This window comes from Dromiciops gliroides, chromosome X, assembly GCF_019393635.1.
Source record: "Dromiciops gliroides isolate mDroGli1 chromosome X, mDroGli1.pri, whole genome shotgun sequence".
In the NCBI taxonomy this organism is placed as follows: Eukaryota; Metazoa; Chordata; class Mammalia; order Microbiotheria; family Microbiotheriidae; genus Dromiciops; species Dromiciops gliroides.
In genome coordinates, this window is record NC_057867.1 from 76,224,161 (window position 1) to 76,236,805 (window position 12,645).

The following is a 12,645-nucleotide window of genomic DNA, read 5'->3' on the forward strand; positions in this document are numbered from 1 at the left end:
TTTGTCTTTTCTACCATGCTATCAAAGTAAATGAGAAGCACATCTAAAAGCTCTGCCTCTTTGGGCACCCAGCAGTGTTGTCCATATAAAAGATGCTCACCAATGTTTCCTGGGCGACTAAACTCTTCTTCAGAAGTGTCTCTCCTCCTAGGTTTCATTACCATAACAGCAAGCTTTTTGTGGTCACAAAGTGCTATTTATTCATAGTTCAAGTGCTCTGGGCCTTCAGCCTCCACAGAGGGCAAGGGAGCTTGGGCTCACAAGGCTATGTACACACACCACACCCACTGAGCCATGCAGGGAATGCTGGTCACGGAGGGAGCGGGGGCACGCTTCAGCATGGTGAGGGGGCTGGCTGTCCCCTCTGGGTGGCCACTGCGCCCCACTAATCATCATCGTTGTCATCCTCTGGGACAAAAATATCGTGCTCTTCCAAGAGGGCAGCAAAATTCTGGCTGATAAGCATCCCCACGTACAAAAAGGGAATGACAATGGAAAAGGCCCAGAGAAGGTCGAAGGACATTTTAGCCAGCTTGGGCAAAATGGTCCCACTGCGGGTAGCAATGAGCGACCCCGTAGGGACCAGGCCCTGTCCCAGGCCGCTTCCGACCTTCCACGTAAGCTGCCCAGGCCCGAGAGCCCCGCGCGGGGCTGCCACCAGCCAGTGAGCCACTCCCAGTGACATCTTGTCCTCAACCTGGCGGATGGATTGACTGCAGACGGCCAGTGCTCGGACGCCCACCCTCGGCTCTCGCGATAGCCCCGAGCGAGATTCCCTGACCTGGCCCCTGCGCATGCCCGAGTGGGTGTGCGCCCGGAAGAGCGCAGGCTTCTTCTACGGCTCAGACTCTTACTTTAATCCCTTTGCTTATGGGAATTTTGTCCCAAGTGAGAAGGAGGGTTCTTATTTTTTCTTAACAGAAAGTACCATCCTTTTCTCCCAGACCTTGCCCTATTGTCTGAGTCTAATCAATTCAATTCACTAAGCAGTAGAAAAATACCTCTGTATAAGGTATTCCTCTGGGCACTGTGGAGATATAGATATAGATATAGATATAGATATAGATATATACATACATACATACATACATACATACATACATACATACATACATACATACATACATATTCACACACATTATTTTTAAGGCAGATGACTTAGTGGATAGAGCACCGGTCCTAAAGTCAGGAAGACCTGAGTTCAAATATAGCCTCAGACACTTACTAGCTATGTGACCCTGGGCAAGTCTAACTCTTTGTGACTCCATATGGGATTTTCTTGGCAAAGATACTGTAGTAGTTTGCCATTTTCTTCCCCAGAGGATTAAGGCAAACAGAGGTTAAGTGACTCACCTGGAGTCACGCAAATAGCTAATAAGTGTCTGAAAATGGATTTAAACTCAGGTCTTTCCGATTCCAGGCCCAGTGGTCTGGGCACTATGCCACCTCCTCTAGTGAAGAGAGGCAGTTCTAGGTGAAATCCTCCCAGACCTGCCTGAACCCCAAGGGCCACACCATGTCTTCCTCTTTTAGGAGAATTTAAGAGAGCCTTCCATATGACTTTTCCTGGATATATTTTTTGCTACTTGTTTCAGGCTCCAAATTTGCTCATTACAGCTCTGATTGTGGGAAACAATGATTTGATCCTTGCATTATTTGATGATGAAAAAGCTCAGGTCAAGGAAAAAGAAAGCTTCCATGAAGCATCAGTAAAGAGATGACCCCTTCCCTTATCTCTAAGGACCTCAAAGCTCTAGATAAATGAGATGGTAACTATCACTGTCATTCTCTGAGCACCACTTTGAGTGGTATTTTTATTGGCAAACATTTTGAGTGTTTGAGTGAACAATCAAATGAAAACTCCTTGAAGTCATGGGCTATCTCACTGTTGTCTTTGTATCTCCAGTGTCTAGCACAGGGACTGACATATAGAAGCATTTAATACAAGCTTGGTGTTTTTTTAACTTAATGACAAAACTCCTGGTATTTGTATGCCCAAGCTTCAGCGTTGTACCAAGGGTTCTTTAAACATAGCATGTCAAGGGGAAATGGGCTAAATACTTTGGACATCTACTAGTCCACCTAAAAGTCACCAGAGGCCAGCCTTGCAATCATGAAGACATGCTTCTGGGAAATAATAGCTATATGATGATGGGAGGGAAGTCAGTTGATCTCTGAATATAGCAGGTAACACGATAAGATGGTAAATTACATAATATTTGCTAATCTGCATTTATCGAGGGCAAGGTGTGTTGTGGGAGCTCCCCAAAGTAATAAAGTCAGGTTCAGAGAAGACTACTAAACTTTTCCAACTTTAGCCAGGCAGCTGGTAGTAAAACAGAATACTGGACCTCAAGTACGAAAGATCTCAATTAACATCTGACCTCAGATACCTACTACCTGTGTGACCCTGGACAAGTCATTTAACCTTTGTTTGCCTCAGTTTCCTTAACTGAAAAAATGGGGATAATAACAGCATCTGCCTCACAGGGTTGTTGTGAAGATCAAATGAGATAATACTTGTAAAAAGCACTTATTAGCACATTGCCTGGCACATATTAGGTGCTATAAAAATACCTATTTTTTCTCTTCATTCACTTCTCCCTTCCCAAGTGTTTTGCCAGAGACTTGAATTTGTTTTGAAAAACACCTGAATAGCCCATGGCCCAATGCTTAGGAAAGGAAAGGATACTTCAAAATGAGATGAACACTTCTTTTCATGCCTTTTGGTAACATAACTGCTTAGATCTCAAAGATGGGGAAAAGTTCCCATTCTACCCAAAAGGTAAATGAAGAGTTCTCCTATAATTAGTATAAAATTAATATTTTAATAATAGTATTTATATAGTGGGGTTTTTATTTTTATTTTATTTTATTTTTTGCAGGGCAATGAGGGTTAAGTGACTTGCCCAGGGTCACATAGGTAGTGTCAAGTGTCTGAGGCCGAATTTGAACTCGGGTCTTCCTGAATCCAGGGCCAGTGCTTTATACACTGCCCCACCTAGCTGTCCCTCCAAATTAATATGTATAATTTTAACTTCAAAACATGAGGGTATCTTAGCCTGTAATTCTGATAATCAGAAATTATTAATCACATAAGCAAATTTGTGGAAAGTCAAAATGGATGGATGAGGAATTTTGCTCCATATTTCAGTAAGCTTATCATCATAGATTTCCCTTGGTCTAGCTTTAATTAAACCATATACTTCAAGTTTAAAATCACTCTAAAGGAAGTAGCAGGAAACACCAATTCATTCCCTTATGACTTTCATGCTAAAAAAAAAAATAGAACAGCAGGTTAGCTGAATGCTTGAGTAGACTGAACACAGGGAGGAATCAGAGAATATTAAGTAATGCCTTGAGGTAAGAAGCAGGATGGCTTTCTGATTTTCCTCCAGTTAAAAAGCTTTCTGAACAATGGAAAATTCCCTTGAATTTGGCCTCTGTGACACCCAAGAAGAAGCAACTTTCTTATGTCCATATGTACTGTTCACTGGGTGGTATTCTGCTCCCATACCAAACAGGAGAGTATGGGGTGATAGGGAGACAGCCACGCTGAAGCCACTAGACCTTACATCTACCTTTCAAGTTATTCCTTCATGGAAGCGAGCACTGACTGAATACCTGAATGAAGCGACCTCCCTTTTATTTTGTTTTTGTTTGGTTGGTTTTTGTTGTTTTTCACGGCAATGAGAGTTAAGTGACTTGCCTAGGGTCACACAGCCAGTAAGTATGGGGCCAGATTTGAACTCAGGTCCTCCTGAATCTATGGCTGGTGCTTTATCCACTATGCCACCTAGCTGCCCCTACGACCTTCCTTTTAAAAGGGGAGAGGATGGAAATGTTTGCAGCTCTTTCACTCCAGGGCACAAATAAATTCATAAACCAAGCTCTATAAGTTTCCTGACTTGGATTACCCAAATTTTACTGAAGCCCTCTCTACTCCCACAATTCAACCAAAGACCTGTGTGGGGCCATTCTGGACTTCTCCCAAAGCATCAATCCAACCTAAGAGCAATCACAGAACAGAGAATCATGGAGCCCAACTCACTCATTTTGCAGAAGATGCTTTGGCTTTTTCACCCTTCACACCCACTCCCGACAACTCTCACAGAGGACAGGATATACACAAAGGCAAACCGGTAATAAGAGGAAGAGCAAGGATTTACCCCACACCTCCTGACTGCAAATCACTTTTCAGCAGTGGGGTTCCATACTCCACATAGATCCCGTTCCTTGGATTGGTTAGTCTGCTGTAGCTCCAGTCAGAACAATTAGCCCCCCACTCACAGAAGTACTGTGGAAAACTTATAAGTAGAGCTATCATTGCAAAGAAACACAATGGATTTAACTGAAGTGGGGCTGTGCAAAGTCACCAACCTCACTCTCTCCTCCGAAAAATCTGGGTCCAATGGTAAGATACATATAAGGATGACTGGAGATGGCCCCAGATATTTGAGGCAATCAGGATTACGTGACTTGCCCACAGTCACATAGCCAGTAAATATCTGAGACTGGATTTGAACTCAGGTCCTTCTGACTCCAGGGCCAGTTCTCTATCCACTGTGCCACCTAGCTACCCCAGACAGAGGGGCAGTCATATATTCAAACATGGGGACCAAGGAGAAACTGAATATGTGATCTGCTCACCTCACAGAACAGATGGGGCCCAGATGCTATTCCCTGGCTCTCCTAAAAATGTCGATCCAAAGAACTTTCTTTAGAGAAACATTATTTAAAAGCACAGAAAATATTAGGAGATGGATAGAAGGGGACTTCACAAGGAAGCATTAGTCCTAACGACTTGTTTGAAAATAGCTGCAATGATAAAGACAAAAATCAATAGGACATATGCTGGTAACTCAGAGAAGAGACGTGAGAGACTAATGGAAAAATGAAGCATCAAAATGGGGACATAGGAGAAAGTCCTGAGGTCCTTTGTTTCTTCTTGTGGTGCTTAATTCTCTGTGCCTGGCATGAAGCAAGGTCAAATGAGCAGAAAAGTCCATTTGGGCACTGAGGCTAGACTCATATTCTCTTCAAAGAGGCAGGAGGACCAGGTGCCAAAGACCTTTTAGAAAGGAGCTATAGATACTAGGAGATGAGTCAGTGAGTGGGATTAAGAAGGAAGAAGCTGAATTGGCACTAACATCAAGCACATCCTTCACTGAGTAAAGTTTCACCAAGCTGAGCCCGACATCATACTAGATTCAACAACTCAGCTGGACAAACATTTCTTAAGTGCTTACTAGATGAAAGGAACTCACTGTATCAATGCCCTAGGGATATACAAAAAATGACACAGGACATTCTCTCAAGGGGCTCACAATATTTCCTAAGGGGATGAGACATGGACACAAGTATGATATAAGACAGAATGAAGAAAATGATTCAGACAAAGTACGATGAAAAAATTTAGGAGACAGAAATTACTTTCAGCATTGGGCAAGGGTGGGTAAAAGGGATGTTAAGGAAGCCTTTGTAGAAGAGGTACCTCTTGAGTTAGGCCTTAAATAAGAGAGGTATATCAAGGAGAAGATAGTGAATTTAAGTCTCATCAAAAAAGAACATCCACTGAATTTACTTAAAAGCCAAAGCAAGCAAGACAGAAGTTGGTCACCACTGTAATGGACATAACTTGGGCAGTTCAGTGGTACCACAGTGGACAGAGTGCCAGGCCTGTAGTTGGGAAGAGCTAATCCTCTAACGCTTAATGGCTGTGCAATCCTGGCCAAATCACTTGGCTTCTGATTGCCTCACAAAATAAGCTCTACATAAATATTAGCTATACTTCCCAAGGACCACACCTTCAGATCTAGAAAGGACACAAGAAGCCATTGAACCCAATCTCTTTCATTTATATACAAGGATACTGAGAACCAGACAAGATGAGGAGTACTTACCTAAGGTCATACTGGCAGTATGTAGGAGAGCTGGAATTGGAATTCAGGTCCCCAACTCCAAATCGACTCTTTCCATAACTTAGGAATCAGGCCACCTGTAATCTAGTGCTGCCTCTACCACCAAACCAGCCATGTGTCCTTGAGACATTCACTCTGAACCTCAGTTATCTCTTCTGTTATATCTTCACCAACTACCTCAGAAATGTTTTATGATGTTCCAATTAGGTGTTATTGTTCAATCATTTCATTAATATCCAACTCTTTATGACCCTATTTAGAGTTTTCTTGGCAAAGATATTGGAGTAGTTTGACATTTGACATTCCCTTCTCTAGCTCATCTTAGAGATGAGGAAACTGAGGCAAACACACTTAGTGTCTGAAGCCATATTTGAATTCAGTCAGGTCCTCTTGACTCCAAGACTGGCACTCTATCAATTGTGCCACCTATTTGTACTACTTGCATGACTGGATGCAAACCCTATCACTTCTCTGGACAACAGCCTTATCATCTTTAAAAAGAGGGGCTTACTTTAGATCAGGGGTTCTTGACTTGAATCCTAAGGATACACTTAAAATAACATATAAAGGAAATCAATTGTATTAAAATATTTATCAATTTTTGGAAGGTCACAGACCCCAAGTCCAGAACCCTTGGGAGATTATACTGAGGGCCTTTTCCACCTCCAAGTCTGTGATCCTATGAACAATTCATGTGCATATACATATGAATAATGCTTTGAGCTAACTCTACAATGATTTTAATGGAATGTTAGATTCTATTTTAGTATTATACCTTCCCACCATCTATTCAGAAACAAAAATAATTACAACATGCACAAAATCACACAATTGGAGTAAAGCAAATTGTGCCTTAGGCAAACACACACACACACACACACCTATTTTTTCCCTTCAGACTCCTTATAGGAATAGAAAATCCTCATTTATTTCTTTTTAATGGAGAGGAATTGTACATAGCATGGCTAAGTTAACCCCTTAACCAATACCACACTCCTGTTTAGCCTCTGGTTCCAACTCCCTCCAGCACATAACCTTTACAAGAAATATCTATCAGCTGCCCAATCAACTGATTCAAGTGGTGCATCCACATGCTTGCTCCTCTCCAGCCAGAATGTGTATCTTCCAGCCCACGCCTGACTTTGGACCAACTGGCTAATGAACAGTGACGCAGTCCAAGGTAAGGCAGCAGGGGGGAAGATGCAGGCTCAAAAACAAAAGGCAGGGATCATTATGGAGTCTGCTTCTGCCTAACTGACAGAAGATATGAGAGCAAATCCTCTGCTGAGCAAGAAAAGCCTAATGCTGATGAGAAAGAAAGCCAAGACTCCATGGAGTCTTCACCCTAATACACCATGCACGTACACAGTGTACTTTTCCACTTGGGAGAAGAAAATAGGTTCTTTCATCCCGGCCATCTGCAAGGGAAAAATACATTCATACATACACACATATGTGTATATCACTCTGGTTTTTCACTACGGTGACAAATAGACAAGATTTTACAAAATATTATGCAATTAAATTAGATAGCATTTCCCCACCGATGAATTCTGTAGCTAAATCAAATGGGAATGAGAGAAAACATTTTTTGCCCCAACCATAAAATTTACAGCCTCTGTCATCAACAGCAATTCATTTTCATGTGTTATTTTTGTCAAGTAGGCCATTTACTGGTAAATAGACAAAAAAACAATTTCTATTTGAAAAAGTTAACACAAAAAGCCTTGTGACGTTTTCTGAGTACTTTTCATCTGACTTGGAGAGTAATTCTGGGCAGACTGGGATTTAGAAAAGCAAGACCTCCCATTAAAAAGGGCCCAATTATGCATTCTTATAATTATCATCCCACTTGTACTTAATGCTAACTGCACCATGCACTACCTCTCTTTCCGGGAAGTCAATTTTTTAAAAATGGAGATATTTAAAGAAATAAACAGTGTCTTAACGGCTCCAACTGGCAGGTACCTGATAGGCCAGATTAAATTATAAGGGAACAATAAGAGAAGCAGTAGGATGCTTTGTGTCGTTTCCATCTGGGGAATACGGCCCCTCTTGAAAACCTTGCTCAGCAAGACCTTGAAGAATATGAAAACAAAAGGACACATAGCAAACCCCAACCACCCTCCTCTGTGTGTTTGACCAAATAACTGACATTTCAGCAGAAAGCACTTCAGGGTCATCATCTCAAGCCTACAATGTAGGTGATATGGGTGTTATCTGTCTACTTGACAGCCAAGTGAGCAGGGACTCAGAGAGAAGAGATGACTCCACTGACATCAGAGGCCTAGCTGGAATTCAGAGCCCTCTACTCCAACTCTCACTTTCTTTCCACTACATGGGCTTTCAGGGCAAGAGGACCTAAAATTAAAGAGGGTGCAATGTCTGAAACTGAGGAAGAAAGTACATGATATAAAAGGAAAACCCACAGACTAGGGAAAACACCCAATTTGGAAGAAGCAGTTCAACTTAATTCGACACAACAGGCATTTATTAAACACATGCTTAATAAATGTTTCAGATGCATGCTGGGGTTTTTTACAAAAACAAAAAGGAAGCAGTTCTTGGCCTCAAGGAACTGCCATTTTTCTGAGGGAAAACAAAAGAAACACAAATGTATACGAAGTGAAGACTAAGTACATATATCCATACCCAGTTACATCTCTATCCCCAAATACAGGCAAGAGATATCTCCCCTCCCCACCTCCACCCCCCCCCCACACACACACATACATAACCCTGGGCAGAGACAAGCATTTCTCTGAGGCAGAAACGAGGAAAGGTCTTGACAGGCCATGAAGGGAGCAGGAATTCTGAGAAGACAGGTAAGAAGTTTGGGATCCTAGCTATGCAGAGGCTTGGAAACAGAAAATGGATATTGTAATTTAGGTAGTGCCCCCACATTGGTTGCTATCTGGCTTGTTTTCTAGGCACTTGTTGACCAGTCTGTTAAGCAGTGTGCTGGGGGAACTGGAAGCATGCTAGAAGAGATGGTCTTTGAGGTCCTACTAGCTCTGTCTTCCTACATAGGAATGAATGTACTCTTCGAAGGTGTCTAATTTATAAGCAGTCACTAAAGCAAGCTGGTCCACCAAACAGTGAAGTCTAATATCCTTAAAAGACCAATAGCTTTATAACAAGATGCTTACAAGCAGCCTTAGAGTAGACTGGTTAAGGGGAGGTACCCAGTGGCTCAATGAGTAGAGCAGTGGGCTTAGAATCAAGAAAACCTGAGTTCAAATCCAGCCTCAGATACTCCCTAGCTATATAACTCTGGGCAAGTCACTTAGCTTCTTAATGACTGACAAAATGGATCCACTGGAGAGGGAAATAATGGATCACTCTAGTATCTTTGCCAAGAACACCCCAAAAAGGACCCTGAATGGGGTATAACTGAACAGCAAAGACTGGTTAAGAAGATTCTCGTTCCCCTTAAAAGCAAGGTACAGAATTGAATATGATACTTGGAGGCAGCAAAAGAACCCTATTCAATTGGCTTTTTCCCTATAAATTCCAGCCAGGATTTAAGCTCTTGCCATCTAATGTTAGTTCAAGGAAAAACAATTAGCAAAGCCTTGGCTTCGGTTTGTTTGCATGGCTATTGCCAGAATCGGCAGCAGTGGTTTTATGATTTGGTTGAAGAAGCCAGGCCTTACTTCTCCAGTCATAGGCAAGGAGAAAAGAATTTGTATTTCACATGTACAGCTCTGCACTCTAGGAAGCTGGGCTCATTAAATCAAGGGGATGCAGCCATTAGGGTTCAGGATGTGATTTGACTCATTTTCTGTCGAATCTGTGTAATAATGAGCTATATTATAATGACTTTAATACTAATGGCCATTCATCAAAGCAGTCCTTAGTAGCCTTCAGAACATAAAAGCACAATTAAACCATTGTTCTTACAGACTATGTTTGGTCCCTGGCCACAGAGCAGACACTCAATAAAAGATGGATTAATTGATAAATGATGTTCTATTGCATAGACTTAGTTAATTTTGTTATTTTGAATGGAATTTTTGTCAGTTATGGAAGGCACCTCAAACCTCAGCGGGGTTTACTGTTGAAAATATTTGCATGTGAAAGGAAGGAACTCAGAACAAAAGATTTGAGGGAGAGGAAAATTACTTCCCAGGTACCTACCTACATATCCCTTTTTGTTCTTTCTCCAAGCACTCTTTTGCATGGGAGACCCAGAGAATTGTGGAGCTAAAAAAAATTGTGGGAACACAGAACACACAACCCTTTTCAGTTTGTTAGAATATGGTCTCTCCCCTGTGCAAAAAAATGTGAGTGCAAGGGGGACTTCAGGTTAACATTCAGGAATTGAAGGGGTTTAAAGGGAACTTTAAGATATTTTTATTTATATTTTCTATTTTTTCCATCACCACTATATGCCATGTACCCCCTCTTTCCCTTTCCTGAAAGCTATGTCATATAATAAATAGTATTTTTAGAGAAGAAAAAATATCAGCACAATGATAGACACATTTAAGAAGTACCAAAATCTATGCAATGTGTAACACTGTGGACCTCCCACCCCCATGAAAGAGTGAATTAGCGGCATCCTCACATAACTCATTTGAATTTTGCTTCATGTTTATGATTTTGCTTACAATTATTATTGATTTCTTGGTGTGTCATTGTTCCTTCCATGTGCATTGAGGTAGTCACTGTGCACACTGTTTTCTTGGCTCTGCTTCCTTCACTCTGCATCCATTTTTATGTAGTTCTTTCCATACTTCTCTGTATTCACCATACACATCATTTCTTACAGCACAGTCATATTGTAACCACATTCATATATCACCATTTGCTTAACCATTCCCCAAGTGGTGGGCATCTACTTTTTTCTGATTCTTAGCTGTCAAAAAAGTGCTGTGATAAATATTTTAGATTATATAGGGATTTTCTTCTTATTGATTGGTTCCCTGGGGGTATAAGCTCAGTAATGGAGTTTCTGCTTCAAAGGGTATGGACATTTTTAGTCACTTTAATCAAAGAATTCCAAATTGTTTTCCAAAATGGTTGCACCATTCCACAGCTCCATGAACAATGCAATACTCTGCCTATCATTCCATAACTCCTCCAAAAATGACCACTGCTATTTTTGAAATTTTTGCTAACTTGCAGAGTTTGGGGTGAATAAAAGGAACTTTCTAACCCTATGTAGGATAAATCCTTAACGGTCTTTCAGACTACTACCAGCAAGGCATGAATTCACAGTCAGACTAAATGCCTGTGGTTTCTACTTAGGTGAATGATTGGTATATATTCCCAAAGCGTACAGCCCCTGAGACTATGGTCTAGGAAATGGCAGCTATGTCCGATATAAAGATCTCCAAATGTAAATGTATCTGGGTCTAAAGTTGGATTCAAGTATGATATAAGGTTGCCTATTCCTATTTTTAAAGTATTTTATTATTTTCCAGTTACATATAAGGATAGTTTTCAACATTTGTTTTCACAGGATTTTTAGTTCCAAATGTTTCTCTCACCCTCCCTTCCCTCCCTCCTCCCTAAGACAAAAAGCAGTCTGATATAGGTTGTATATGTACAATCACATTAAACATATTTCTACATTAGTAATCTTGTAAAAGAAGAACCAGAGCACAAGGGAAAAACCTCAGAAAAGAAGGGAAAAAAAACAATCCAAAAGTAGAATCAGTATGGTTCAATCGGCATTCATAATTCACAGTTCTTTTTTCTGGATGTTGACAATATGTTCTATCATGAGTTCTTTTAAAATGTTTTGGATCATTGCACTGCTGAGAAGAGCCACGTCTATCACCATTGTTCATCACACAATATTGCTGTTACTGTGCACAATGTTCTTCTGGTTCTGCTCCTCTCAATCATGTAAGTCCATCCAGGTTTCTCTGAACTCCTCCTGTTCATCGCTTCTTACAGCATCAAAGTATTCCATTCCATTCATATACCACAACTTGTTTAGCCATTCCCCTACTAATGGGCATTCCCTTGATTTCCAATTCTTTGCCACCACAAAGAAAACTGCTATAAATATTTTTGTACATGTGGGTCCTTTTCCTTTTTCTATGGTCTCTTTGGGATACAGACCTAGCAGTGGTACCGCTGGGTCAAACGGTATGAACAGTCCCATAGCCTTTTGGACATAGTTCCAAATTGCTCTCCAGAATGGTTGGATCAGTTCACAGCTCCACCAACAATGCATTAGTGTTCCAATTTTTCCACAGCTTCTCCAACATTTATTATTTTCCTTTTTTTGTCATATTAGCCAATCTGATTGCTGTCAGGTGGTACCTCAGAGTTGTTTTAATTTGCATTTCTCTAATCATTAGTGATTTAGAGCATTTTTTCTTATGGCAATAGATAGCTTTGACTTCTTCATCAGAAAACTGCCTGTGCATATCCTTTGACCATTTCTCAATTGGGCAATGACTTACATTCTTATATAATTGATTTAGTTCTCTATATATTTTAGAAGTGAGGCCTTTATCAGAAATGCTGGCTGTAAAAGTTGTTTCCCAGCTTTCTGCCTCCCTTCTAATTTGGGCTGCATTGCTTCTGTTTGTACAAAACCTTTTTAATTTAATGTAATCAAAGTCTTCCATCTTGCATTTCATAATATTCTCTATCTCTTGTTTGGACATAAATTGTTTTCCTCTCAATGAGGAGTAAACTATTCCTTCCTCTCTTAATTTATCTATGGTATCACCCTTTATGTCTAAATCTTGAACCCATTTTG

At 40.8% G+C, this 12,645-nt stretch overlaps 1 protein-coding gene across 1 annotated transcript; it reads right to left on the minus strand.

Moving 5' to 3' along the window:
- Positions 1 to 385: 385 nt before the first annotated feature.
- On the minus strand, positions 386 to 685 carry LOC122733405 (essential MCU regulator, mitochondrial-like). The gene has a single exon (XM_043973777.1). It carries the CDS (start codon positions 683 to 685, stop codon positions 386 to 388), a length of 300 nt encoding a protein of 99 aa, XP_043829712.1.
- Positions 686 to 12,645: the final 11,960 nt, after the last annotated feature.

Bases quoted from the DNA above. Each gene is read 5' to 3' on its own strand.
- LOC122733405 (XM_043973777.1), bottom strand. From the start codon at position 685: ATGTCACTGGGAGTGGCTCACTGGCTGGTGGCAGCCCCGCGCGGGGCT.